This window comes from Notothenia rossii (assembly GCF_949606895.1).
Source record: "Notothenia rossii genome assembly, chromosome: 8".
Lineage (NCBI taxonomy): Eukaryota > Metazoa > Chordata > Actinopteri > Perciformes > Nototheniidae > Notothenia > Notothenia rossii.
This window is the reverse complement of record NC_136906.1, coordinates 49453053-49480856: the sequence shown is the minus strand read 5'-3', so window position 1 is coordinate 49480856 and position 27804 is coordinate 49453053. Positions and strand designations below refer to the sequence as shown.

The 27804-nt window shown below is 45.5% G+C and overlaps 1 protein-coding gene across 1 annotated transcript; it reads left to right on the top strand.

Annotated features, from left to right (window-relative positions):
- Positions 1 to 23234: 23234 nt before the first annotated feature.
- On the top strand, positions 23235 to 26089 carry LOC307014019 (E3 SUMO-protein ligase ZBED1-like; the record flags this gene model as incomplete). The annotated part of the gene is made up of 2 exons (XM_079641669.1): positions 23235 to 24156; positions 24822 to 26089. 2 exons carry the CDS (start codon positions 23235 to 23237, stop codon positions 25847 to 25849), a joined length of 1950 nt encoding a protein of 649 aa, XP_079497795.1. The 3' UTR covers positions 25850 to 26089.
- Positions 26090 to 27804: the final 1715 nt, after the last annotated feature.

Here is a 27804-nt window from a genome sequence, read left to right as displayed (position 1 = left end):
TAGATTGTGTACATTACTTACTGCTTGTTGCACCGTTAGAAGCTAAACTGCATTTCGTTGTCTCAGTACCTGTAATCTGTGCAATAACAATAAAGCAGGCATCTTTATTGTAGCCTCAACAATCAAGTTCTAAGTAGTGCAATATGAAATAAAAACAACTACACTCTTTTGGCAGTGTTGTGATGCTGACAGATGGGAGTCGGAGGCAGGGTATCAAAGGTACAAGCTATACTTTTATTTAGCATCTGAAAACTATTGGAAACAACTTCATGCCCGGGAACTGGGGTTACATAATGTAACCCAGCTTCTATGAGTATAGGCGCAGCCCTCTAAGGCTATCGCTATTGGGTAATCCCTCCCTCCTGCACGTGTGCAGCACTGACAGATTTAATCCACGCCCACCTATGACGTGGGCCCCACCTCCGGGCTCACTTCCGTATAAATAGGAAGTAGACCCTACCATCTACTCCCGCACAAACAGCTTTTCTTCAGCTATTCGCGGAGCCAGTGGGGCCCGAACCTTAGAGGGCTGCGCCTATACACATAGAAGCTGGGTTACATTACGTAACCCCAGTTCTATATCGTATAAGGCTTCGCCCTCTAAGGCTATCGCTATTGGGTTAACCCTCCCGTTGTCCCTCGGGTCAGAGCGACCCTCCGTCTAGCGTAGCTCTCCGTGTCGCCCCTCCGCCGCGGTCCTCGGGGTCCGAGCGACCCCCCGTCATCCTTCTCCTCCTCCTCCTCCTCCTCCTCCTCCTCCTCCGCCTCCGCCATCCTTCGCTAACCCGGTTCGTCCTCAGCCTCCAGTCCCTTCTAGCCATCCTCCGCCACCGCCTCCGCCCTCCGGGTCCGAGCGACCCCCGGGTCCGAGCGACCCTCCTCCCTCCTTCACCACCGCCGCCAACACCCCCGTCCCGTCCCGTCCCGTCTAGCCTATCTCTCCGCAGCTTCCCTCTGCCGCCCTCCGGGTCAGAGCGACCCCCGGGTCAGAGCGACCCTCCTCCTCCCTCCTTCACCACCGCCGCCAATACCCCGTCCCGTCCCGTCTAGCCTATCTCTCCGCAGCTTCCCTCTGTCGCCCTCCGGGTCAGATCGACACCCGGGTCAGAGCGACCCCCGGGTCAGAGCGACCCCCGGGGTCCGAGCGACCCTCCACCTCCCTCCTTCACCACCGCCGCCAACACCCCCCCGTCCCCGTCCCGTCTAGCCTATCTCTCCGCAGCTTCCCTCTGCCGCCCTCCGGGTCAGAGTGACACCCGGGTCAGAGCGACCCCCGGGGTCCGAGCGACCCTCCTCCTCCCTCCTTCACCACCGCCGCCAACACCCCCCCCCCCCGTCCCGTCTAGTCTATCTCTCCGCAGCTTCCCTCTGCCGCCCTCCGGGTCAGAGCGACACCCGGGTCAGAGCGACCCCCGGGTCAGAGCGACCCCCGGGGTCCGAGCGACCCTCCTCCTCCCTCCTTCACCACCGCCGCCACCCCCGTCCCGTCTAGCCTATCTCTCCGCAGCTTCCCTCTGCCGCCCTCCGGGTCCGAGCGACCCTCCTCCCTCCTTCGCCACCGCCGCCAACACCCCGTCCCGTCCCGTCCCATCTAATGGTTCAAAAGGAGCTTTACCCAGTGCGCGCAGCACTAAAGCCAAATCCCATTGAGGCGCTAAAGCGCGTGACACCGGTCTGAGTCTCTGTACTCCTCGTAGAAAACGTTTTGTCAGAGGGTGACTAAACACCGTGCTGATCTCAAAACCTACGTGGCATGAAGAAATGGCAGCGGCATATGTTTTTATCGTGCTATAGGCCAAATTCCTGTCCAGCAACAGCTGGAGGAATGACAGCACGTGAGGCAGGGGACACGTAACGGGGTCCAAGCCTTTCCCTACACACCAACGCTGGAACGCTGTCCATTTGGCTGTGTAAGACGCCCTGGTGGACGCGGCCCTAGACCCCTGAATAGTACTCACAACATCTTTAGAGACGCCAAGCCTCTCTAAGTGTTCCCGCTCAGGGGCCATGCCCACAAACGTTGGCCTAACATTGGGTGACTGCTGATCGCTCCCTCCACCTGGGAGAGAGCATCCCCCCGCCACGGAATTTCCCACGGTCTCCCTGACAGCATCCGCCAGGGCCGTGGAAAGTAGGGGTGCTGAGGGTGCTGCAGCACCCCCTGGTGGAGGACAGGGGGTCTGCACTTCCACAATACAAAAAAAAAGAATTTTCAGCCTTGATGTAACAACATTCATAATTAAGTAAAGATAACACCCTTTTCACCCCGGTTACATTTTCCATTTGCCCTGTACAATGGGCGCTGTAAGTGATGAAAGTGGGGGATGTTGGCTTAGCAGGCGCCCGCAGCCAAAGTGAGAGAGATAGAGAGAGGGGATACCGCGGTCAGGTTTTTGGATGCGTTTGAGCATGGTGGGCAGAAAACTGTGCCCCCGCTACTGGCGGGGATCCCGACTCACCTGTGTCGGGCCTTGGCCCTGCCTCCTCGGCGGAAGCGTCTGCGTCGTCGCGGCAAACGCGGAGGTCGGCTGGTGAAGCTTAAAACCTGGCTGGCAGGATCTTCGTCCATTTCCCGGACAGGACTTGGATTAATCCATCCTTTCGTTGTGACCCAGTGTTTCCTGGACCCCATCGATGCCTGCCTTGTACCTGTCATCGGATCGTTTGTGGGATTCCAGCCCCGCCGCCCCGGCCCTCCTCGGCTTTTCCAGCGCGGGGTAAACCACGATCTTCTGAAGACGCTGCCACGGTCTCGCAGATCCGCTGAACCGCAGCCCCCGGCGCCCGCCAGGGTCGGCCTGGTAAACGCCAGATCACTGGCGAACAAGACATTTATCCTGAAGGATTTCTTCAACTCTCGCGGCTTGGATTTTCTCTGCGTGACAGAGACCTGGATCGGTGCCGGTGAGTGCAGCCTGCTGGTCGAACTTTTACCGGCCGGCTGTTCTTTTTTTAACTCCCCGCGGACGTCGGGCCGTGGAGGAGGAACGGCGACTGTCTATAAAAATTACTTTAAATGTAAGCAGCGCGCCGTCTTGTCCTCCTTTTCCAGTTTCGAGGCACATTTATTTGAGGTGGATCGCTCCGATCCGGTGCTGTGCGCCGTCATCTACCGACCCCCCAAATACAATAAGGACTTCTTAAATGACTTCTCTGATCTGCTGGCTGAAATTATGCCTCAGTATGATCGTGTCCTCCTTGTCGGGAATTTTAACATTCATGTGTGCTGTCCGGACCAGCCGTTGGTGAAGGACTTCTTAAGCCTTATTGACTCTTTTAACTTGGTGCAGTGTGTGTCCGGTCCTACACACGAACGTGGACACACATTAGACCTTGTCCTCTGTCATGGTTTGTCTGTATCCAACCTGGAAATCTGTAGTAATGTGCTGTCTGATCATCTGCCTGTGATGTTCGAAGCTGCTTTCTCCCGCGCTGCAGTTCAATCTTGCGCTCCTGCTCGGAGCCGTCGGATTTTTAACCCTGTCACTGCTGGTCAGTTCTCGTCTGCTTTTAACCAGCTGTGTGTCCCCTCTGGCTTAACATCTGCAAACACGGAGGAGCTCAGTTCTTGGTTTCACTCCTCCTGCCGAACCATACTGGACTCTGTGGCTCCATTAAAAACTGTGCAGCCCAAAGCTAAACCTGAGCCCTGGCTTGATGCGAACACTCGCGCAGACAGGAGTGCCGCAAAGCTGAACGCAGATGGAAGAAGGACAAGCTGCAGGTTTTCTATCAAATCCTAATGGACTGTTGGCGCTGCTACCAGAGCACTGTTAAAGAGGCCAGAAGACAATACCTGTCTAACATTATCGACTCTAATCGTCACAACCCGCGTGTGTTATTTAAAACCATTGTAACTGTTCTTAACCCCCCCCAGCCTGGGTACACAGAGGCTTCCCCCGAAATGTGTAATAGCTTCTTGCACTTTTTCATTGATAAGGTTACTACTGTAAGGGCCCTCATCTCTACTCCTGCATCGGACCCCTCTGACCCTGTTCCTTCCTCAGCTGTGTTTGATGTGTTTGAACCTGTGTCTCTGAAGGCCTTAGAAGATGTGGTTGGCCAGATTAAGCCATCAGGTTCTCCTTGTGACTCTGTCCCGCCTCACTTTTTTAAAGAGGTTTTCCCTAGTATAGGGCAGTCGGTTCTGGCTGTTATTAACAGCAGTCTGTCTTCTGGTATTGTCCCCCAAAGTTTTAAACATGCTGTGGTGCAACCCCTGCTTAAGAAACCTGGTCTTGATCCTGGTGTGCTAGCCAATTTTAGACCCATCTCAAAACTGCCTTTTATTTCAAAGATCCTAGAAAAAGTTGTTTATACACAATTAAAATCTTTTCTGGATGAGCATGATGTCCTGGAGGTTTTCCAGTCTGGTTTTAAAACACTGCATAGCACAGAGTCAGCCTTACTAAGAGTTTTTAATGACATCCTCCTGGCAAATGACTCTGGGGACTATGTGATTCTTGTCCTCCTGGATTTAACTGCGGCTTTTGATACTGTGGACTACAACATTTTAGTGCCTCGGTTACAGCACCTAGTGGGTATTTCTGGTACTGCCTTGGACTGGTTCAAGTCCTATCTGGCAGACAGAACCATGTGCGTAAGCCTTGGTGGTTCTGAGTCCCACCCTGCTCCACTGTCATATGGGGTTCCACAGGGTTCAATTTTAGGGCCCCTGCTTTTCTCATTGTACCTGCTGCCCCTGGGTTCCATCTTGAGGAAGCATGGTATCTCCTTCCATTGTTATGCTGATGACAGCCAGATCTATATGCCACTAAAAAAGAAGGATGCTTTCTCTCTGCAACCGCTTCTGTTATGTCTTGAAGACATTAAAGCCTGGATGTCTTTAAACTTTTTAAAATTCAATGAAAATAAGACAGAAGTGATGGTGTTCGGTCCCAGTGGCTCATGTAAACCCCCTCCTGTTGACTTGGGCCCCTTGATGCATTACAGGAAGCCAACAGTGACAAACTTGGGTTTGAAGATGGACAGTGATTTTAAACTTGACCGGCAAATTGGGGCAGTAGTGAAGTCCAGCTTTTTTTTTATCTTAGGCAGCTGGCAAAGGTGAAGCCCTTCCTTGGACACAAGCACTTTGAAATAGTAATCCATGCCTTAATTACATCTCGGCTGGATTACTGTAATGCACTGTATTTTGGAGTCAGCCAGTCCTCCCTCGCACGTCTCCAGTTAGTCCAAAATGCTGCCGCACGCCTTCTAACTGGAACACGTAAGAGGGAGCACATTACTCCCATTTTAGCCTCCCTCCACTGGCTGCCTGTGCATTTTAGAGTCCATTTTAAGATTATTTTATTTGTTTTTAAATCTTTTAACGGTCTCGCCCCGCCGTACCACTCAGAGCTGCTCCATCCTTACTCTCCTGCCCGGTGCCTCAGGTCAGCTGATCAGCTGCTCCTGGAGGTACCGAGGTCTAAACGGAAGCTCAGAGGGGATAGAGCCTTTTCCGCTGCCGGTCCCAAACTGTGGAATGGCCTCCCATTGACCATTAGACAAGCCCCTTCACTGTCCATTTTTAAAACTCGCCTAAAAACCCATTTTTATTCCTTGGCTTTTAACCCAGCATGAGACTCTGTTTCTGTTTGTTTTTATATGCTTCATTGGTTTTGTTGTTTTTATATTGTTATTTATTGTTGTTTTGTTTTTGTTTTTTATGGCGTGTACAGCACTTTGTTTCAGCTCCGGCTGTTTTGAAAAGGGCTTAATAAATAAAGTTGAGTTGAGTGAGTAATTAATTAGATAAATAATAAACGGTCAGACTGACACTGAAGACAAACAAACTATTTTCAGCAATCAATCTGTTTAGTTGACTCTGGGTGACATGTGGCGATTTAAAAAAATCGTTTTTTGGCTGTTTAGATGGTGTTGCTCCATCTGGGTCACTGCCGGTGGTTGAGACGGTGGGGTCTTTGGCGACTTCAGGAGATCGGCATTGCTGTTATTCGATGTGGACAATGCTTTCTGTCCTGCACACAGTTTACATTTGACCGTAATATTTTGTGCGTCCTTTATCCCCACAAATTGAAGATAGTGGTTATATCTCCAAGTTGTAAATGCGCTGCTGCTCTCGCTGATACTTGCATCTGCCATAGTGTGTGTGTGCTGGTGGTGGGCGTTGCCGTGTATGTGTGTGTGTTAGCTTTAGCAAGTGTTTGTGTGTCTGTGTATTTTCCCCATAAGGCAAGACCCGCCCAACTTTGTCTCTGATTGGCTTACCCTGAAATGTTACCCCGCGTTAACCAATCATCACTCCTCTCTGGTCACTTTCACTTTTCCATGGTACTGTGAGAGGACATCGCTGTATTCGTTTGTAAATTACATCCGCAGGGAGTTTCGGTTCAGTTGGATCACATAATGTAACGCAGTAACGCACCCATTTAAATCACAGTAACTATAACGGCGTTACTGAATGGGAATAGTTAACTAGTAACGTTATTAGTTACCGCAAAAGGTAGTTGTGTGCGTTAGTTTGTAACACGTTAGTCCCAACACTGGTAAACACACACCTGATCACCTGAGAGCTGCCGTTTCATTCAGACTGTTTAAAAAAAAAAAACGGTCTCATTTTAACAACTCAATGTGTGATTGTTATAGCAGTAATATTAGAAACTAATAATACAGTAAACTATTAACACTGTACATATTATTGTTTGACCGTGGGATTAGGATTATCGGTAGTGAGAGCCGTGCTTTATTTTCCTCCGATCGGATGTGATATAAAAACAAAGCAATTATTTGTGTTGTTGTAAACTCACGTGGATTAAGCTACATGTATTAGTGCATTCATTTCAATTCGCAAACATATGATACATTAAATGATCGTGAGGATGATGATTGAAAATCGTTTGTTTGAGCCGGGCTGCATTTCCTGATGAAAAAACATAGCGATTTTGTACTTACACCTACGTGAATTAAACAACATTATTTTGTTAAATAAAAACATGGTGATGTTTTGCAAATGATTACATGTCTCTTATTTAGCACAGAATATGATCCTATCCGTGACATATGGATCTTAACAAATATCCGCTATATCAGACACCTGTAGATCTATCAGCTGTTTATTTCACATGAGTTCCAGTGTGGCAGCTTTTCACGGCTCCCCCTGGTGGATCCATGATCCATTGCAGCTGGTTTCATTAAAATTACATTTATTTATCAAGGGGGCGTATCAAGTCCTGCAGGGGGTTTTCCTTTTCAGCAGGGGCCCACCCCGTGCAGATCAAGGACCCGCACGGGTAGGCGTCTGAAATGAAACGCTACATCTGTACGTGCACCGGCCTAATCGCAGGTGCCGATCCCCACCGCCTGTGTTTCGAGTGTCTGGGGCCTGAACACGCCGGGGACGGCTTGCAGTCTCCCTCCTGTAATGCCTGCTGGATGCTACCACAACTTAGCCGCCGGCACCACATGGAGTATTTTCAGGCCTATTATGTGTCACCGAAGGAAATGGAGGAGCGTGGACCTCGAGGTGGTGGAGATGGAGGAACAGGATGCGGCTGGGGGGGTGCCATTCGTTTTCGCCATCCCGGCGGGCCGGCCGGCCCAATTTTTCGAGGAGGAAGACGACGGGGGTTCCTCGATGTCGGTTGCTTCCGGTTCCGGCGCCCAGGACAAGCCGCCACACAGGTCTGCACGTCAGGACTTCCCATCGGTGATCGGCAGTGGCGGCTGGTGGAAAATATTTTTGGTGGGGCTATGGAAATGGTGACAAAAACATACTAGGGCATTTAAAATCAGGAGACTAAATACAAACAGTGTGTGTGTGTGTGTGTGTGTGTGTGTGTGTGTGTGTGTGTGTGTGTGTGTGTGTGTGTGTGTGTGTGTGTGTGTGTGTGTGTGTGTGTGTGTGTGTGTGTGTGTGTGTGTGTGTGTGTGTGTGTGTGTGTGTGTGTGTGTGTGTGTGTGTGTGTGTGTTATACTTGCCAACCCTCCCGATTTTCGCGGGAAACTCCCGATTTCTGACAAAATCAGATTTACTCACGACTATTTCCACTCGGACTTTAATACAGCTACACCATTGTTTGGTTTCCATGGTAGCGCGTCTCTTTAGCAGCGCACGCAACTCAAAGTCTGACAGGGTGAGGAAGATGAAAACTGAACAAGAATCGACAACTCGACCCTCGGATCACTCCTTTCCTGTAAAATACAGGTCCAACCCACACATATGCTCCATGGTGCCACAGGCATTGCCCTTACAACTACAATAAGCATGCAAATGTTAATCTACAGCTCCGGCGATCCACTAGCACCGGAGTCTACACCTGCAGACGCAGCCATCCCCTACTGTAGCGTCACCTTGGATACGAGTCTAAACAACTCACAGACACACAGGCCAGGGCGCTGAAAGGGCGCCCTTTGAGCATCAGATCTGACAACGCTGATTGGCTGAAATTATGTTTCGGCGGCATAGTTTACAGATAGCAACAGTCAGCTTGTTGGCTGCTGCTGCTCTGGCTGAGGGCTCTTTTCTACCGCCCGGACGAGAGAGGGTAATGATACACGCTGCGGCCAGGCAGGAAACATGTGACTTATCAGTAACTTTAGACATCGTAAAACAATTTTAAACGAGATTTTATTGTAGATTATACATTTTACTGATACCAACTATATAATATTTACCTTGTTCTTTAAAAATAAAAATAAAAATAAAAAATATATATTTTTTGGAAATATATTTATTTTTTTATTTTTTTATTTTTAATGACAATCAAACATGTGGGAAGAGGGGGGGCGGCGCCCCTAGCGCCCCTATGGGCCGGCCGCCACTGGTGATCGGTAATGGCCATTTTCTGCAAACCTTCTTGTAACATAGTGACCATGTAACACTCGTGCTTTTATTGGCTAGCGCTCCAACACATTGTACGTGATATGCAAAGGGCGGGACATTTCCAGTACATCTCTAAGCAATTGACCAATAGCACTAGAGCAGGGGTCACCAACCTTTTTTAGGGTGAGGGCTACTTTCAAAAAATAAAACAAGTCGGGGGCTACTTTTACTCCTCTTTTTTTGTTTTTTGCAGTGTATATATTTAGCACATTTTAACATTATTATATGCTGACCTTTAACCTTTGTGTGCACATCCTCTATGGGGGGTCTTCACCTCCTCTAGGGGGGACCTCACCTCCTCTATGGGGGGTCTTCACCTCCTCTAGGGGGGACCTCAGGACCTCACCTCCTCTAGGGGGGTCCTCGCCTCCTCTTGGGGGGTCCGGGGGCATTCATCAATCTGGTGCACTTTGAGCACAACATGAATTTACGGACACAGCTCTCAACACTCAGATGAAAGGGAGCTGTATACTTTTCAATACTCCAATCATCTTTAGAATATGATCACAACCAATAACAAATAATTTAAACTTGTTTATTCTTATCTTATGTTACCTAGTTAGCATTCTTTCTTTTTTCGCTATGCATATTTTACTAATCACTCCCCTTTTCAACTGTTTTTTTACTGTCCTATAGTACACATTGGAATGATTTCTTACTTTATCTATATTAAATAGATAAAGGTGTGATCTCTCTCTCTCTATATATATATCTCTCTCACTCTCACAGAGGCTGTGTGATCCTCCGTGGAGATTACGCCATGCGTGTGTGTGCGTCAAGTGGTAGACATATATATGCAAGCTGCAACTTGCAACACACAGAGTAAAACTCTGCCCCTCATGTGCTGTATAGGCTGGCATGATAGGCTGTTCAATGGGGCTGATGTGTTGTGTAGATTCTGCCAGAAGGAAAATCAGCGGGGAGGTGCCACATTGCTTTTCTTCCCGGCTGCAACGCTGGTCCCGCAAATCAAGCAAGAACGTGATTGGTCGATATTCATTGTGGGGGAGGAGGGGTGTTAGATAGATATAGAGTTGTAGTAAGTAGATAGAGTTCGCTATGATCTAGGTTTCGTTTATGCATAGGGTAGATTCTTTTAATTACATTTCCTTTTTTGTTTTGTGTATTTTATACATTTTGGATTTGCTTGGCGAGCTATTTTTAGAACATGCCCCTGGGGGCGACTAAGTGCCCGCGGGCACCGTGTTGGCTACCCCTGCACTAGAGCTAACCAATCAGAGCAGACTGGGCTCTGGTTTCAGACAGAGGGTGAAAAGAGGTGCTGCAGCACAGGAAGTATGAGAACAATAAAGAGTTTTTTGAACATTAAAGCATGGAGACATGTCCCAGTGGAGGCCAAAAATACTAATATGAAACCTGAAAATGTGTCTTATATGTTCTTTTTAATGCACATAATCTTTGCTAGTGTACATTTTACATTGTCCAATTCATTACCTTTCCCTTTTAGGTAGGCTAACCGAAAACCTCTAGTATAGTACAATAAAGTAGGGGTTTTTTCTCTTTCTATGAGGCTAATTGGTGCAGTTTTTGACTCAGTAGGTACACAATTTGACCCTTAGATTAAGATCTTCTTTCAATGAACACAGGTAAGAAACATAATCCATCTCCTTGCTGTGAGTCCTGCTTCTGAGAATTATTGACGGTTGAAATTGAGCAATTATAGCCCCTGAGTGAAGCTCTCCTCCCAGAGCTGCTGCACCCCCCTCCCAGCAAAGCAATCATATGTCGGAACAGAGGACCAAGCAAAAACACAAGTCTTTTCTTTTTCTCTGCCCCGGAACCAAGCAAAATACAAAATATCAAAACAGTACAAGGACCATGTATCCGCTTATGTGTACTAATTAGAATCCTGTATATGTATTACCAATTATACCGTACTATATCAATAAATGATCGATCTGTAGTGGTGCATCGGGGGCCACAAAAAAACTTTCACGAACGTGGATACACAAGGAAAAGGACTCAAATGCACTACCCGGGAGACAGAGGTAAAGTATAAGTAATATACTTTATTTCCAAAATGTTTAAATGATTAAACAAAAACATGAAACGTGACTGAACTCAACAATTCTGACGGGTCACAACAAAAAAACACAAGTGAACACTTAACACTGGACCTTCTGGGGCTGCATACTTCTTATCTTAAGGTATAAGTGGACATTAGGTAAGTTGAAATGTGAAACTCAGATACTGCCTGTGTGTTCAGAGAGCAAAGGCTTTGGTCCAAATAAGGGCTGGATGTGCAGCAGCATGCCTTTTGTTGTGGGGTATATATTAACATTTTACACCCCAGTAAATGAGGTCAGACCTTGGTCCAGATGTGGGTGTAATGCCACAGATCAAATTAAAGGCTACTCAAGGGAAAACACAGGAAATAGACACAGCCTTTATAATGGGCTCTTTCTTTTTCTCAGGGCCAATTGAGTCAGCAGGCCAGCAACATAACTATATAGTCAATACACAGACAGCACATAGTACGAAAGCTGACTCCTGACTACAGTGGCCGGGTACGAATCTGACTTGCTTCCCTTTCCGTCTGCTTTTCTTGTCTGTTCTTCCTGACAATCCAAAAACAATAGAAAAGGAAAATCGTTGGTTGATGTAGAAATTGGCTACTTGGTACAGTCATGACAGGTAGTCAGGAACAAGTTTATCAGCCACATGGCTGTCCTAGCAAGGAGATAATTGAACAGGTTACCATTGAATTATGTCTCAATCAATCAATCCTTCAATGTTTATTTATATAGCCCAATATCACAAATGTTACATTTGTCTCAGTGGACTTCACAGTTTGTACAGAATATCAGTATGAAAATACGACACCCTCTGTCCTTAGACCAGGGTTCCCAATTTATATTTACCAAAGGGCCAATGTTTGTCAAGCATGACTAGCTAAGGGCCAAAATGTTATGTGCCACTAAAAGTTGTTTTACACTATGTGCAGATGTTACCTCTATTATAATTGTTGTAGTAGTGGCAGTAGTAATTAAACAAACCCTGTGTTGAGAGTAAAGGAAAAATGCATCCTTGAAACAAAATTAGACCGAAATCAAACATTTATTAACAATAATAATAAATAAATGCTTTAACAAATACAAATGATTTTGCTGTGGTCTGATGGGGCATAACAATAAAACAAAAATAAAAAACAACAGAGTGAACTCTAATCAAATAGTCAGACAGGTCCACATCCAATTCAGCAAACACTGTAACACACACACACTGGGAAAGACAGGAAGAGAGTTTCACTTAGTCACTTTTATAATGTCATACAAAAAAATACACCGCATTATTAGTTTTAACATTTTTAAATATGTGTACCAAATAATATCAAGCTGTAAATAACAAATAGTATTGGTTTTTTTTAACTTTATTTTTAATATATTATTTTAATGTTGTATTCAATTTGACCAGTTTGTGGGCTGTTGTTAAAAGCCCTGCATTATCCAAGGTTTTTGCTCTCTCATTTTAATCATTTGTTTTTAATTACGCTGCGTAGCATTTTATTTAGCAAATTAATGTATATATAGAAAATAACTATAAAATGGTTATTTTTGTCTTAATAATTATTATACCACAATAGAATTGACAAATTGCAAAAATAAATTGATGTTGTTCACTCACCAATCAGTGAGAGAAGTGAGAGTGGCGGGATGAGGCAACCTGTCTGATGTTGGGCTTGTATTCTGTTGTGGCAATCCTGAGGCACTGTCCAAGATGTGCACTGGAGAGTGTTCCTGTCCTGGCTTTTGATAGCATTCATTGAAGAAAATCCTGATTCGCACTTGTATGTTGAGGGGAACATTGTGAGTAGGAACATAGCAATAGCTCTGGTGTTTTTGAAACGAGCTTGGGGAACCACGTTGATCCAAAAGTCACACACTGGTGCATCCTTGTGTTGAGCTTTCAGCAACTCAGAGCTTCCCATCTCTAAGACCTTCATCTGAAGAACTCCCTCTTCTATGGAAGGCACCAGCCTTTTGGCCTCTCCAGTCCACTGCCCGTCTGCTGACACAGAGAACGGCTGTCTGAGGAAGAGGAGGATGTCACCTGAGATTTTTGGGGAGCTTTCAAATCGCTCCTTGAAGTTTTCTGCCAGTTTTGACACAAAATCCTTCATTACTGGATCTTCCAGCATTTCATTCTTCTCGCAGTGCTCACGCAGACGTGGAAAGTGCAGCTTCCTCCCATGAATATGTCTCTCCAAAAGGTGCAGCTTTGACCGAAAAGCTTCAACCGCCTCGTACATCTCAGCAACAGTGTGGTTCTTGCCTTGCAGCTGCAGGTTAAGGTGATTTTAGAGACATGATGTCACACGAAAAAATTAACATCTGCTATCACCTTGGTGTCAGTTAAAAAGCTCAAAAACTCATGGGCTTTTTGGCTCTGCAGGCTTGATAAGAACGACACCAGTTCATCACGCAGGTCGCACACCCTCTCCAACACACGGCCCTTGCTCAGCCAGCGAACATCGTTGTGTAGTAAGAGATCCTTGTGTTCAGATGACATTTGCTCTAGCAACGACCTAAAAAGGCGATGCTGCAGACTAGAGCTCTCACGCACAAAGTTAACCAGTCTCGTCACAGTATCCATCGTTTCTTTCATTTTTCCACACAGTTTTGCGCACAACACTGATTTGTGAATGATGCAGTGAAATGTCAGAAACGCCGGGTTAACGGCGGAAAGCCTGCTTACCAAGCCTTTGTGCTTTCCAACCATTGACGGAGCCCCGTCAGTTACAACAGAGACGATTTGACTCACATTCAAACCATTCTTTTCGAAGAATTGTGTCAGCTCGTTTTAGATTATTTCCCCGGTCGTGTGCCCGGGCAGAGTAAGCAAACACAGCAGCTCTTCCCGGAATATCTTCCCATCAAAAAATCGTACGAACACAGACAGCTGTTCCATGTCGGTTCGGTCACAGGACGAGTCTATGGCTAAGGATATAGCCTCTGTTTTCTTCAAATTCGTGAGTAGACTGGAAAAACACTCCTCCGCTAAAACCTGGTTGCCGTGTTAGCCGACAGCGGCACCTGCTTTAGTAGCTCTACAATCTTTTTTTGTTGTTTTTCATCATGATTTAAAACTTCACGAGCCATGTCTATCGCACAGCGTTTAATTAACTCAGCATCAGCAAACGGCTTCTTGGCTCTAGCGAGCGTCCAAGAGACATGCAATGAGGCAGCTGTTAAGCTCTCTTGTGCCGATGTTGTTTACGACATTGTGGAAACAGAGTGCTTGTATGATGAAAGCAAACCTGCTATCTTTTGTGTGCGCTGGTCGGATTTCTCTGGATAGTTAGCATTAAAACTGGCAGCATGAATAAAGGTGAAGTGCCGCTTCAGGTTGTCTGATTTGATTACAGCTACATTCTGCATGCAAATCAAACAAGTCGGTTTAGCATTGGCGTGGTCCGGTAAAAAAAAACAATACTTCTCAGTCCAGTCAGTTTTGAACTGATGGTTCTCCTGGTCTACCTTCCTCTTCTTAGCAAATTCCATCCTGGGTTTGAGTTATCCACGGCCCGTTAGTGTCATGTTGGTCAATCGCTGGGCTGGGATGACAGGCGGCTAGCTGGCGAGCTATTGTTTATATGTGTTTGCCGCTATTCCAGGTGGTGACGAGTAAGTCAAGCGCGCGAAGCACGTCTTGCATATGCACACGATAAGGTCAAGGGTCAGGTTTACGAGTGTCGACGGAGGACAAAATAAAGCGAAACCGCAGACATTTTATTTTATGTTTTTATGTTATATCAAGTGAATGCCAGTAGATCAGCGCGAGCCATGCATTTGCCTCTCGCGGGCCGCTAATTGGGATTGGCTGCCTTAGACCCTCACATCGTACAAGGAAAAACTTCCAGAGAAAACCCACAGTTTAAAGGGGAACATGGGAGAAACCTCAGGGAGAGCAACAGAGGAGGGATCCCTCTCCCAGGACGGACAGACGTGCAATAGATGCCGTGTGTAAATCGAAGAGATAATACATTTTACAGAATAGGTAGACCAAATGTTTGGAAATGCATGTGTTTATAATAAGAAGATGAATCCACGAGGATGTCAACAATCCTGTGGGAGCCATCAGGGAAGTAGTATGGTGAGAGTCAGGCAGGACCACAGTGATAGGTTCAGCCACGACTCGAAGTCCAGGACTCAGGATCCAGAACTCAGGATAGAGGATCCAGGACACAGGATGCAGGGTCCAGGACTAAGGATCCAGGACTCAGATCAGGACTCAGGATAGAGGATCCAGGACCGCAACAACAGGATCAGCCACGTCTCAGGATCCCGGCGTAGATAGACACCAAAAATAAATTTGGGGGAAGCTGGGTTATTCGGAACATGAGAGTACACAGGTACAGACAGAGAGAAGGAAGAAGTAAGGTGTCCCCCTACAAAACTAAACCTATAGCAGCTAAACTAACGTGTCTACGTCAGAGTACTGCATCGGGTCGGGTACCAGACGGGTGACCCACAAAAAAGATGATTCGCGGGTGGTATTTTTTCAAACGCTTTTTTCCGGGTTCGATTGACAGGTGTTGCATAATAAATATATTAAAATAATAATAATTTTGTTTAATGTTTAAATCCTCAGACCTCTCCCCCGCGGGACCGCGCATAATCATAACCATCTGCTTCTGAGCGCGCCACATTTGAAATGGCACGTGAAGCTCTCTAGCGGAGAATACAGCATTTTCAATAACACTTCCTCAAGAGCGAAATCCAACGTCTGGGAGGCGTTTGGTGTCCTCCTAGATGGAGAAAATAACCAACATCCCACGCTTTTTGAGACAAATATGCAACTGCGTGTGTTAATAATTGCACGTTTTCACTGCTCATATATATGCGGGTTCGGGTCGGGTTGCGGATCCTGTGCCGACGGGTCGGGTTGCGGAACTAATTGGCAATATGTGCGGGTATCGGGGCGGGTTCGGTATTGCACGTCGCGGGTGCGGGGCGGGAGCGGGTCTTGAAAATCAGACCCGTGCAGGACTCTGGTCTACGTACATGGACTCCCTTGGGATAGGTTGAGGGAAAGGGGTAGCAAGTAAGAAGTAAGGAACGGAGGTGGAGAGGCACAATGTGTGTTAAGCATTCCAACTGAATTATCTTCTAAATTAAGTGTTTACCTAAAACATTATGTGTGCAGCAGGAAATATTGTCACAGGACTCCAAATATTATATTAAGCAAGAATTTGTTATGACTTGATAGACCATTATAAAACTGAAATCAATCCGGGATATGTATTTGGTTTGCATCTAATGTCGCCCCAAATGTAACTCTCTGTCTGTCAGATGTCCCCTGAATTGTATTATTGCATTCATACAATGGAAATTGAACAAAGGCAATGAGAGAAACTGTTACATTTGCCAATGTAACAGGCCCCGCTATGCAAGGCGCGATGACAGATAGTATTCCTGCAAAACAGGAGAAATGATGAACAACAAAATCCTTAGCTGCTCGTTTGGCGGGTCTTGCCAGAATTTATTATTCATTTGGCACACACACAATTGTTAATGTCCATAACCATTTGACACAACACACACACAATTGTTAATGCCCTTTTCTGTCTTCAATATAAACACTTGTCCATATATATATATTCATGTCTTCAATATATTTGAAATAAACACCATGACTTAAACTAAGAATTTCTCTCTTCATATATTGATGTTGTAATCAAACTCTTTTAAATACCTTCCCAGGTAAAGCATCAGAATCTAATCTGTTCTAGCATTAACATCCCACAAGCATTTATGTATTAACTCTGACCATAGAACACATACAGATAATACAAAGCACACACACAAAATACTTAGGATATAAACCCAGAAAATATGTAAGTACAAAATGTACAGGAGCTGTAAACAATTACATGTACTTGCATTCACTTTGACCAAAGAGCTTATGCTACATTAAAATAGCGACCGCCATTACACACACACGCGCACACAGCAACCACGAGACAGTCTCCTACGCAGATTTGAAGACTATAAACAACGTCCAAACACCACTTCAAAAACTAGGACATCGTGACACAACACTACCGTGGATATTTATAACACTTGTGACAATATGTATACAAAACTGACCTGCAAAACAGGAGAAATGATGAACAACAAAATCCTTAGCTGCTCGTTTGGCGGGCCTTGCCAGAATGCCAAGCCAACGGCAGCACCGTCTCCACATCAGTCCGTTTACCGCAGGCGCAAATCACAACAAACCCCTTTACGGCAGTGTTACCCTGCCATCTACTGCCCCCTGCTGTCCATTGTTAAACAGGTTTCTAAACTGATATTAAATATAAACATAACATTGTGATCACACACTTTGTATGGGTCACACACTCCCCGACAAAGAAAAATGGCTCCCGACATTAACCATCAACTTCTTAACTTATGCCCCTTCTCTTCGAACTTGAAAACACTTATACACACTCTCACAAGGGCACTTCTTTAAATGTACAGGTGAATACAATATGTATGAGAGTGGTTGTAACAATCTTTCCTTCTCAATATGCATGTATGTATGGTAGCATTACAGTGTAAGGCAGTGTCTGGTGTGTAGTGTAAGGCAGTGTCTGGTGTGTAGTGTAAGGCAGTGTCTGGTGTGTAGTGCAATGTGGCATAGGAACGGGCTGCATTCTCCAGAATGGCAGGGCTTGTACAGTATAGAGTCCCGCTGGGTCTGTAGGCCCACATGATCTGAAGGATGGCTGACCAAGGGAGTCATATGTCAGCGTTTGAGGAGGTCTCCTGTCCCGTGTGGATTTTCCTCACTGGCTCATCCTGAGGTGTCATGGGTCGGTCATAGCCATAGGGTACTTGTACATACTCATGCTCTTCCGGTGCTTCTGAATCCACAGGCAGGTCTTCCTCATCAGTCCGTTCTTCTGGTTGTTCTCTCTCAGGTGTAACAACCTCATGTTGTTCTGGTGTATGATATCTCGATGGCACTCTATATCCATGTGGTTCAGGTACCCTTTTCGGACCGTCTGTGTTTTGCTGAGATCCAGACCTAGGTTCAATATTCTGTGAGTGAAGTCCAGCTTGTGGGGGTACTCTTAGCCAGTATCGTACTCTAGGTGCCTCATCATCAGAGTTTTCTGAGTCACTGCTTTGTGATGTCTCTCTCTGTCGTTGTTTGTCAACATGATGACTCTTGCTCTTCCCTCTAGGTGGTAGCGGATTTCCTGTTGGTTCAGGCAAGTTTACAGGTAGGTCATTGACAACGTGTAGGAGATTTCGATGGAGGGTACGGATCTTATCACCACCTGTCTCAGGGCACACTCTGTACACAGGAATTTCACCAACTTGTTCTTTGACGACATACAGAGTTTGTTTCCAGTAGGACCTCAATTTTCCGGGTCCACCTCTCTCACTCATGTTGCGGACTAGGACTCTATCACCAGGTTGGAGCACAACTCCCTTGATGTGACAGTCGTAGTACTTCTTGTTTCTTTCACTGGAGTGTTGACTGTTTTCAGATGCAATCCGGTAAGCCTCTTTCATTCTCAGAGCCCATTTCTTAGCATAGCCCTGTGTTGTTACAGTCTGACCTTTGGCTGACAGACCAAACATTAAATCTACTGGGAGACACGGGTGCCGTCCAAACATGAGGTAGTGGGGTGAGAAGCCTGTTGCCTCATGCCTGGTGCAGTTGTATGCATGTACCACCAGCGATAAGTGGTCTTTCCAGTTGCTCTTTTCTTTTTCTCCCAGGGTCCTCAACATTTGGAGCAGTGTTCTATTGAACCTCTCAGCTGGGTTTCCTTGGGGGTGGTATGGGGTTGTCCTCGAATGAGCAACTCCAGCCAGATGCCTCAGGGTCTTGAACAGGTCATTTTCGAACTCTCTGCCTTGGTCGTGGTGTAACCTGGCCGGGTAGCCGAATCTTGGAATGAAGTCATTATAGATTTTTTCAGCAGCTGTTCTGCCAGATTTATTTTTTGTTGCATAGACTTGAGCAAATCTGGTAAAATGGTCAATAACTACTAAAATGTACTCGTAGCCCCCTTTGCTAATTTCCAGGTGCATATAGTCTATAGACACAAGCTCAAGTGGTGCAGATGAAGTGATGCTGCCCATTGGTGCTCTGACGTGTGTCACAGGTTTCTTTTGTTTGATACAGGGGCACTTTCTGGTTACATAGGTTTCAATGTCCTTTTTCATGAAAGGCCAGTAGAGACGGTCTCGAGCCAGGTGGATGACCCTTTCAGCCCCAACATGTCCCATGTCGTCATGGAGATGCTTTAGTACCAGGGGGTGGTATTGTGATGGTAAGACGAGCTGCTGCCGCTGACTGGCTGTCCGGTACAACAGTTGATTTTCCATGTGCAGTTTTCCCCACTCGTTCATGAGCTTTCTGAGTGTACCACTGGCTCTCTTCCTGTCCTCATTGGTCAATACTGCCTTGGCCTCTTTAAGTTTGATAAGTTCACCGATTGCATGGTCCTTCCTTTGGGCATTGACGAGCTCACTGTGGTCAATGGTAAGGGGTGACACATTCACAGGTGACTTTGAGCATGAAGCCAGGTCCAATGCAGCAACATAAGCAACATCCTGCCTCTTTGCAGACTCACAACCATCCCATGTGGTTTGGATGGTTTCTCTTGTGAGTTCCTCAGTACACTCTCTGACGTAGGTGTCAATGTCAAGAGGGAGACGAGAGAGCGGGTCTGCGTCTATGTTCACTCTTCCTGGCCTGTATTTGACATCAAACCTAAAGTCTGCTAGCTCACCTACCCATCGGTGGCCCACAGCATTCAGCTTGGCCGTACTCATCGTGTATGTGAGGGGATTATTGTCGGTGTATACTGTGAAATGGGGTGCATAGAACAGGTAATCCCTACATTTCACACATATCGCCCACTTAAGAGCAAGAAACTCCAGTTTCCCTGAGTGCATGTTGTAATTCTTCTCAGCGGGAGACAGAGTTCTTGAACCATAGGCGATGACTCTCAATTTTCCATCCTGTCGTTGATACAACACAGCGCCGAGTCCCTGCTGGCAGTTCGAAATCCGGATAGGCCAACACAGGTGGGTGTGAAAGCGTGTCAATCAGCTGTTCAAGGATCCTTTGGTGATCATCAGTCCACAGGACAGGTGTCCTTGAGGGCAGCTGAGCTCCTTTTCCAACCTTATGTTTCCCCTGTGTCACGGTAGAGTTTCCTTTAATTTTTAACAGATCATAAACTGGTTTTGCAATGATTGAGAATTTTTGAATATAGGCTCTATAGTAGCTTAAGAAACCCAGTAACTTCCGCACTTCTCCAACTGTGCTTGGCCTCTTCTCTTTCAGGGACATGATGGCATCAATGTCTTTTGGGTCAATCCTGACACCGTCTGCAGAGACCAGCCTCCCAACATACCTGACTTCTTTCTGGAACAGCTCACACTTTGTTGGTCGAAGCTTGACACCATGGGACTGCAAGGCTCTCAGGACTTGACGTACTCCCTCAACATGGCTTGTGAAGGAGTCGGAGTAGCAGAGGATGTCATCGAGGTAAGGGATACAGCAGTTGTCACGCAGAGAGTCCAACATTTCCTCCATGCTGCGCTGAAAAGCAGCAGGGGCGTTGGAGAGTCCAAAAGGTATCCTCAACCACTCATACAGCCCCCAAGGGGTGATGAACGCCGTCATGTGTCTGAATCCTTCAGCAATGTAGCCCTGGTGGTAGGCCTTGCCTTGGTCTAAAATGCTGAACCAGCTTTGGCCTTTTAGGGTGTCGATGAGTTCCTGGATACGGGGCAATGGGTGACGGTCTGGTACTGTTTTCTGGTTTAACATTCTATAATCGATGCATAACCTTAGGGACCCATCCTTTTTCCTGATGCAGACTACAGGAGCTGAGTACGGAGATTTGGACTTAACTATCCACCCTTTTACAAGCAGGTCTTGGATGTACTCTTTAACCTCTTTATAAAGGGGCTTGGGCACTGCACTGTATGTGCGCTGAACTGGGATGTTGTCCTTTAAGTTGATGGACATTTGCAGGCTGGGAATGCAGCCTATGTCCCCATCATCTTTAGCAAAGGGTGCCGATTCCTTGTGTAACATCTGTTCCACCTTCATCTGTTGCTCATCACTCAGGTGGCGGACATCCACAGGTGGGTGCCACAGTGCAGAAGTGGGTTTGTCACTGTTAGAGTGTGGTGATGTGGAAGAACTGGCTATATTTGCCTGGCCTTGATTGTCCTTGCTGCTTGGGTTGTCTGTCTCTATCACTCTATCAATGGTTTCGATGTTGCCTAGAACAGTACAGCTGGGCAGAGTCACAGCACTTCTGGAATGGTTTGACACAGGCACCTTTACGAAAGGTCTCTCTGTCTGTTGGATCGTCATTAGTCCTTCTCCAACACTCAGCTGTGCCAGTGGTGTAGCTTCGGGATTGGGTTCGAAAAGCACAAGTGAGTCAGATTCACTAATATCTACTGGTACCCTGCACTTAATATAAGCTACCTGGCCAGGATAAATAGTGACTTCTTTCCTGCCTATCTTTACTGCAGCATTCTGTTGTTCCTGTTTTTGCTCAGTCTTTATGACACTCACCATAGCTTCTGCCATAGCACTGTCAATCCCAAAAGCACCAGTAAGCAAGTTGACAAGGATAGATATAACTTTGGGTCTACTTTCATGACTCATAAAGAGTTCCTGGATGACATTAAAACCAACTATTGGTCTGTCTATTTTTATTCGACTCACTAGGAAAGGCACTCGAATAGATAAGTCTGGATCATCGTTTCCCTGCAGGTTTACTACCACTTCAATCCATCCTTCATAAGGTACTGCATCTCCTGTGACAGCCGTCACGTAGAGATCATCCTCCATGAGTTCACTGAGGGGTCTAATATCTTTTCCAGGTAAGTATATATCTTTCCAAGCACTGTCTATTATGCTCACATTGGCCCCAGAGTCTAAAAGAGCAGTTATGGCGTAACCGTTCATGCTACATCTCAATAGCGACTTTCGGACAATTAACGGAGCTATCTTTTTGATTGGGTGTTGTTCGTTATTTTTCTGCGTGTTGATAGGTATGACCAGTGCTTTGTCTTGCTGCTGCAACCTCCTGGGGGTGGGACTTGTCCTTTGGGTCGGTCAGTGGTCGTCCCGTTGCCCTGACCGGTGCCCGTTTCCCGCCTGCTTCTGTTTTTTCCTCCCCACAGAAAAAGCAGTGGCTACAGTTTGGTTGAGCCTGAGCTATGCATTGTGGGCACCCATACGGTCTCCTGGTCTTCTTCTCTGGTCTGGTTTTGTCAGAGCAACACTGGTGGGTGGTTTGTTGTCGCCCCTCAGGCATCTGGGTCGCTGTTGATAGCTGTTTCAGTGTTTCCATTGCCTGTGTTAAAGCCTCAACCTGAGCACTCAATCTCTGGATGACATTATCCTTACTTTTGATTTTAGTCTCTCCCACTCTGCTGAGTATCTCTTCAGGTTCAGCGAGTATGCTGTGTGCTTGAGTTAACTTGCGGTTGAAACTGCGTCCCAGTCTGCGCTTTCTTTCACTTTCTTCCATCGTAGTCTTGATAACCTGCCTTAACAGAGCTTCATCAGACACAGTGGGGTCATCAAGCAGTGGTTTCAGCTCCCGTCTGACATCCTCATGTCTCTCTCCCATGCCTTGATAGACTGCATTCAAAAACACACCCTGCAGTGTAGATGCATCATACTTAATAAGTGCATTTGAATGCCTGGAGGTGAACATTATTTTTTGTTTCAGTCCTATCATGCGGTATAGGAATTGCTGTGGAGCTTCATTTTCATGCTGTCAACACACATCAATTCCTGGAAGAGCTCTGTGCTGCTCTTCTCGCCAAAGTGGGACTGCAGGAAACTCTTCAGCTCGGTGACTGTAAGATCTTCCTTGTTTGTCAGCATGTCTTTAAAGTTTCCACCCTTTACTATGCGTAACACCGCTCTAATGATCTCGTCGTCAGTTTGTTGCTCTCTGCAGCCTTCCTCAATCTGTTTACATAAGCTGTTAAAGCTAATGTCTGATGAAGTGTCAGTTATCTGCCCTCCATGAATCTTAAACTCCCTTCTATGCAGAAGGGAAAGATCTTTAAGGGAAATCATGCTCTCTCGGGTGGGATTAGAGAGTCCTTCTGTAAATGTAGGTGGTGAGTTAGGTGTATGCTGCTTACTGGGTTGGCTAGAGTGAGGTTGCGGTGTATCTGAACTAGGGCTGGGCGATATATCGATATTTAAGATATATCGATATATTTAAAAATAAGATATGGAATTAGACCATATCGCATATATCGATATAGTTCAAATTTGCGCTGTAATACTTGCTTCAGGCAAGCCGTTCCGTTGATAGGAACTCTCTGCACTGCTTCCCGCGCCCCAGCTCCGCCCCTCCCCTTTCATGCACAGAGGGGGAGGGGGAGAGACACTCCGGCACTCTTTAACAAACATGGAGAAGGCAACAACGTCTGCAGAGCGTACGGAGGATAGCCCCTTGGTTGGTAAAAGAAAAAGCAGTGGCTCAATCATTTGGAGATGGTTCGGATACAAATTGTCAGACGAGCAACAAAACCAAGCTATATGTAGGGAGTGCCATAAGCACATTGCAGCCAGTGGTGGAAGCACTACGAATCTTTTTTATCACTTAAAAACGTGGCACAAAGTGCAATATGAAGAGTGTGTGAAACTGCGCGCTGCAGAAGCCACAGGCACAAGCCGTCCCCAACCCGATAAAGCTCCAGCCCCAAAACAAAGCTCACTGCAAGCTTCATTTTCCCGCTGTGTGCCGTATGAGAGGAAAAGCGACAAGTGGCGTTCAATAACAAAGGCGGTGTCCTTTCACATTGCCAAAGACATGGTCCCTGTTGCAACAGTGGAACAGGTCGGGTTCAAAGAGCTAATTAAAAAGCTGGACCCGCGATACGAGCTTCCCAGTCGCAACTATTTTGCACGAGAAGCACTGCCGCAAATGTATAATGAAGTCAGACAGAACGTTGAAGGCCGGCTCGCTAACGTCACCCATTTTGCGCTGACCAGCGATATGTGGTCAAGCAGGACGTGTGAGCCTTATATGAGCGTGACAGTTCACTTCATGCAAGACTGGGAGATGAAAACAGCTTGTCTCCAAACAAGTTATTTTCCCGACGATCACACCGGTGAGAATATAGCTGAGGCCCTGCAGGACTCAATCGCAAGCTGGAAACTTCAAGAAAAGCATCTGGTTGCTATAACAACCGACAACGGGAGCAACATCGTGAAAGCAGTTCAGCTGAACAAGTGGCTGAGGATGCAGTGCTTCGGTCACAGACTACACTTGGCTATCGGTGAGTGCAATGGAGTATATTTTCCCTTAAACAAAAAAATATTGAAATGTTAGTTTTTCCTCATTTTCCTTTGTGTGTCTGTCTGCAACTTTGTGTTTTATGCTGCTGTCTTGGTCAATGGCCAGGTCTCCGTTAAAAAAAATCATTCAGGCTAGGTTAAATAAATTAATAATAACTTAAAGTGCTAAAAGTAAGATCACTTACAATAGGCCTACAGGTAGATTTCAGAACCATATTTATTAGATTATTGGATAAGAATGAGGGATGCATTAATGTGTTTACCACTTTAATGTTACAGCTGGTAAAGGTGAGGTAATATGACTTTAAAATGCTGGTTAGCCTGTTGATATCATCAAGGTAATATTTAGCTATTATGATTTCTCTGGCCTGAAAGAGCACACTGCAAAGTGACTAAACGTAGGCCTAAACATTGTGGAGTTTTAGTGGAGTAGAAATATGAAGCAGCATTAAAATATAGCATAAATAACAACAACAAGAACAAAACATGAGTAAATGCACATGCAGTATAATCTAATTTATAAATTATACAAAAATAATAATACATACAAATCACTTACAGGATTAAAATTCAGAAAGTAACTGATTATAGGCTAATATTTGATATTTATGCCCATTTGATTAATAGTTCTTTATGATTTTGACAGGACATGGCTTGAATGACAAGCGCGTCACCCGGGCCATTTCTCTGTGCAAGAGAATTGTAAGCTGTTTTTCGTACAGCTGGAAGAAAAGGAGACAGCTTGCTGAAGTCCAGATTCAGCTGGGTCTGCCAAGTCACCAACTCATAACCGAGTCTGCCACACGCTGGGGATCAAAGCAGCAGATGATCCAGAGAGTCCTGGAGCAGGAGGGCGCACTGGCAAAAGTCCTGTCTGGTGACAACAAGACCAGGCATCTTATCCTTACCTGGCAGGACTTAGAGGTCCTAGAAGCAGTCCAAAAGGTCCTGAAACCTCTCCAGCACTTTACCGATGCTTTATCAGGTGAGGAATACGTCACTCTATCCTATGTGAAACCTGTGCTGCACCTTTTTAAAGAAAGTCTCCTGGCATGTGAAGAGGGTGACAGTGAGCTTTGCAAATCAATCAAGACCAGCATTGTTGAGTACCTCAACAGCAAGTATTCTGACCCAGCCACTACTGACCTATTGGAGATGGCTTCATTTGTGGATCCACGGTTCAGGGCCACCTACATCCCGAGTGAAAAAGTCGATGCATTGAAGCACAGAGCTGTCTTGGAGGTGGAGACACTACTGGCTGATCAGAGCAGCGGTCACCTGACGCCTGACCTACATGTGCCCACTGTGCCTGAGCCTGCAGATGGAGAAGCAGCAGGTGCACCAAAAGCTAAGAGGACACTGGCAAGCTTCTTCAAGCAGCGCACAGCCACCACCACTGCACCAACCAAGAGGGGCGCTATTGAAAATGAACTGTCAAGTTACTTGCAGTCAGCAAGTGTGGAGAGTGACACTGATCCACTCAAGTGGTGGAAGGAACATGCAGTTGTCTTTCCAGCTCTGAGCCACCTGGCTAAAAAGTATCTCTTGGTACCAGCTACCAGTTCACCCTCCGAAAGGGTTTTTAGCTGCAGTGGGAATATTGTGACCTCCCACAGAGCATCTCTGAAGCCGGATGCCGTGGACAGGCTAGTGTTTCTTGCACAAAACCTTTAGGCCTAAATGAAGGAGGACACGCTTGTCTTCTAATGTCTACCTCAAGACAGCACTACTGTTATCGAAGTCAAAAAAATAACATGTTTACTGAGTTTACAGTCTTTTTCTTGTGCAACTGGTTGAGAGAGTTCAGATAAGCTATTAAGTAAAAAAAAAAACAGGTAATCTCAAGCTGATGTTTAAACAAGTTTTTCTTAAACCGAGCACTTTATTTTGTTATCTCTTTATATATAAATGCTGCCCTCAGAAAAAGATTTACCTATTTTATTTTATAGGCTAATTTTATTTAAGATATTTTATTTATTTAAAAGTGCACCTTACGGAGCTTTGTTATACAGTGTTTATGTTTACATTTTATAGTGAGTTTTCAATAAAACTACTCGTATTTGGCTTTGACTTTGACTGAGCATTTCATTTCACAGCTCTCACTTTGCGGAAAAAATATCGGGATATATATCGTATATCGATATTCAACCTAAATATATCGGGATATGACTTTTGGTCCATATCGCCCAGCCCTAATCTGAACTAGGTGTGGTGACACTGTGTTGAAGTTTGTTTTGCACCTCCTCTAAGCCCCTTAACAGTTTCTGTATGTCTGTGTCATGAATGCCAGTCTCAGTTGGATTGTCTAATGGCTCAAGTTGTTGATTAGCGTTAACAGTAGCAAATAACATCATGGGTGACTTAACAGAAGTATCAATTTCACCCTCTTTTGAAAACACTGTACCACTGCTACGGTTTGCAATAATCAAATCAACAGTATCTTGTAGACAAAACAACATTGACATTCCCTCATCTTCTAGGTTTAGTAGAGTCATACTGTTCATATTTGCAGCAATATACTCAACACAGCCCTCCTCGTCGTCCCTGTTAAGCTCTGATGAGTCAAGTCCTTCCACTGGATCGAGGTGTGTGGCAACTTCATACGCTTCATCTGCTGTTAGCTGATGAAGTCCTTTCCTGATGGACCAGCTTAGTCTCTTCCTCTCGTTGTTAGCCATCCTGTGTGTTGTGGGCAACTGTGGCAAACAGTTCTGCACTCCTAGGCGTAGATCCCCTTTAATCTGGTCTCTCTACCTCTTGAGTCGTTAACTGAAAGCACCTCCACTCCGGCAACACGTCGTCAGTCCGGTCATCTAAGTCCAATATCACTGGATCAGAATATGGTCGTCCCAAACGATGCTAAACCCGGACGAGCCCCCAAGAATCTGTAACAGGCCCCGCTATGCAGGGCGCGATGACAGATAGTATTCCTGCAAAACAGGAGAAATTATGAACAACGAAATCCTTAGCTGCTCGTTTGGCGGGTCTTGCCAGAATTTATTATTCATTTGGCACACACACAATTGTTAATGTCCATAACCATTTGACACAACACACACACAATTGTTAATGCCCTTTTCTGTCTTCAATATAAACACTTGTCCATATATATATATTCATGTCTTCAATATATTTGAAATAAACACCATGACTTAAACTAAGAATTTCTCTCTTCAGATGTTTTAATTAAGTCCATGTAGAAGTGTAAAAATACTCTGTTATAAGTAAAAGACCTGCATTCAAAAATGTTACTCAAGTACAATTACAAAACTGCCAAAAGTAAAAGTAGTCATTGTGCAGATTGGTCCATTTCAGAATAATATGTATGATATGTTTTATAATTATTGATCATTAAAATGTTATCAAAGCTGGTAAAGGTGCAGCTAGTTTGAATGACTTTGTATACTGCAGGGTAGCATGTGAATTTACTCCAGGTGGAACTAAAGTCTAAATCTGAAAAGTAACTAAATGTATAAAATAAATAAGGAAGTAAAATACACTATTAACCTCTGAATTGTTGTTGCAACAAATTGAAATATGTAAGTACAAGTCACTCAAAATTGTACTTAAGTACTTGAGTAAATGTACTTAGATACTTTACACCACTGAAAATACTATCACCATATAGC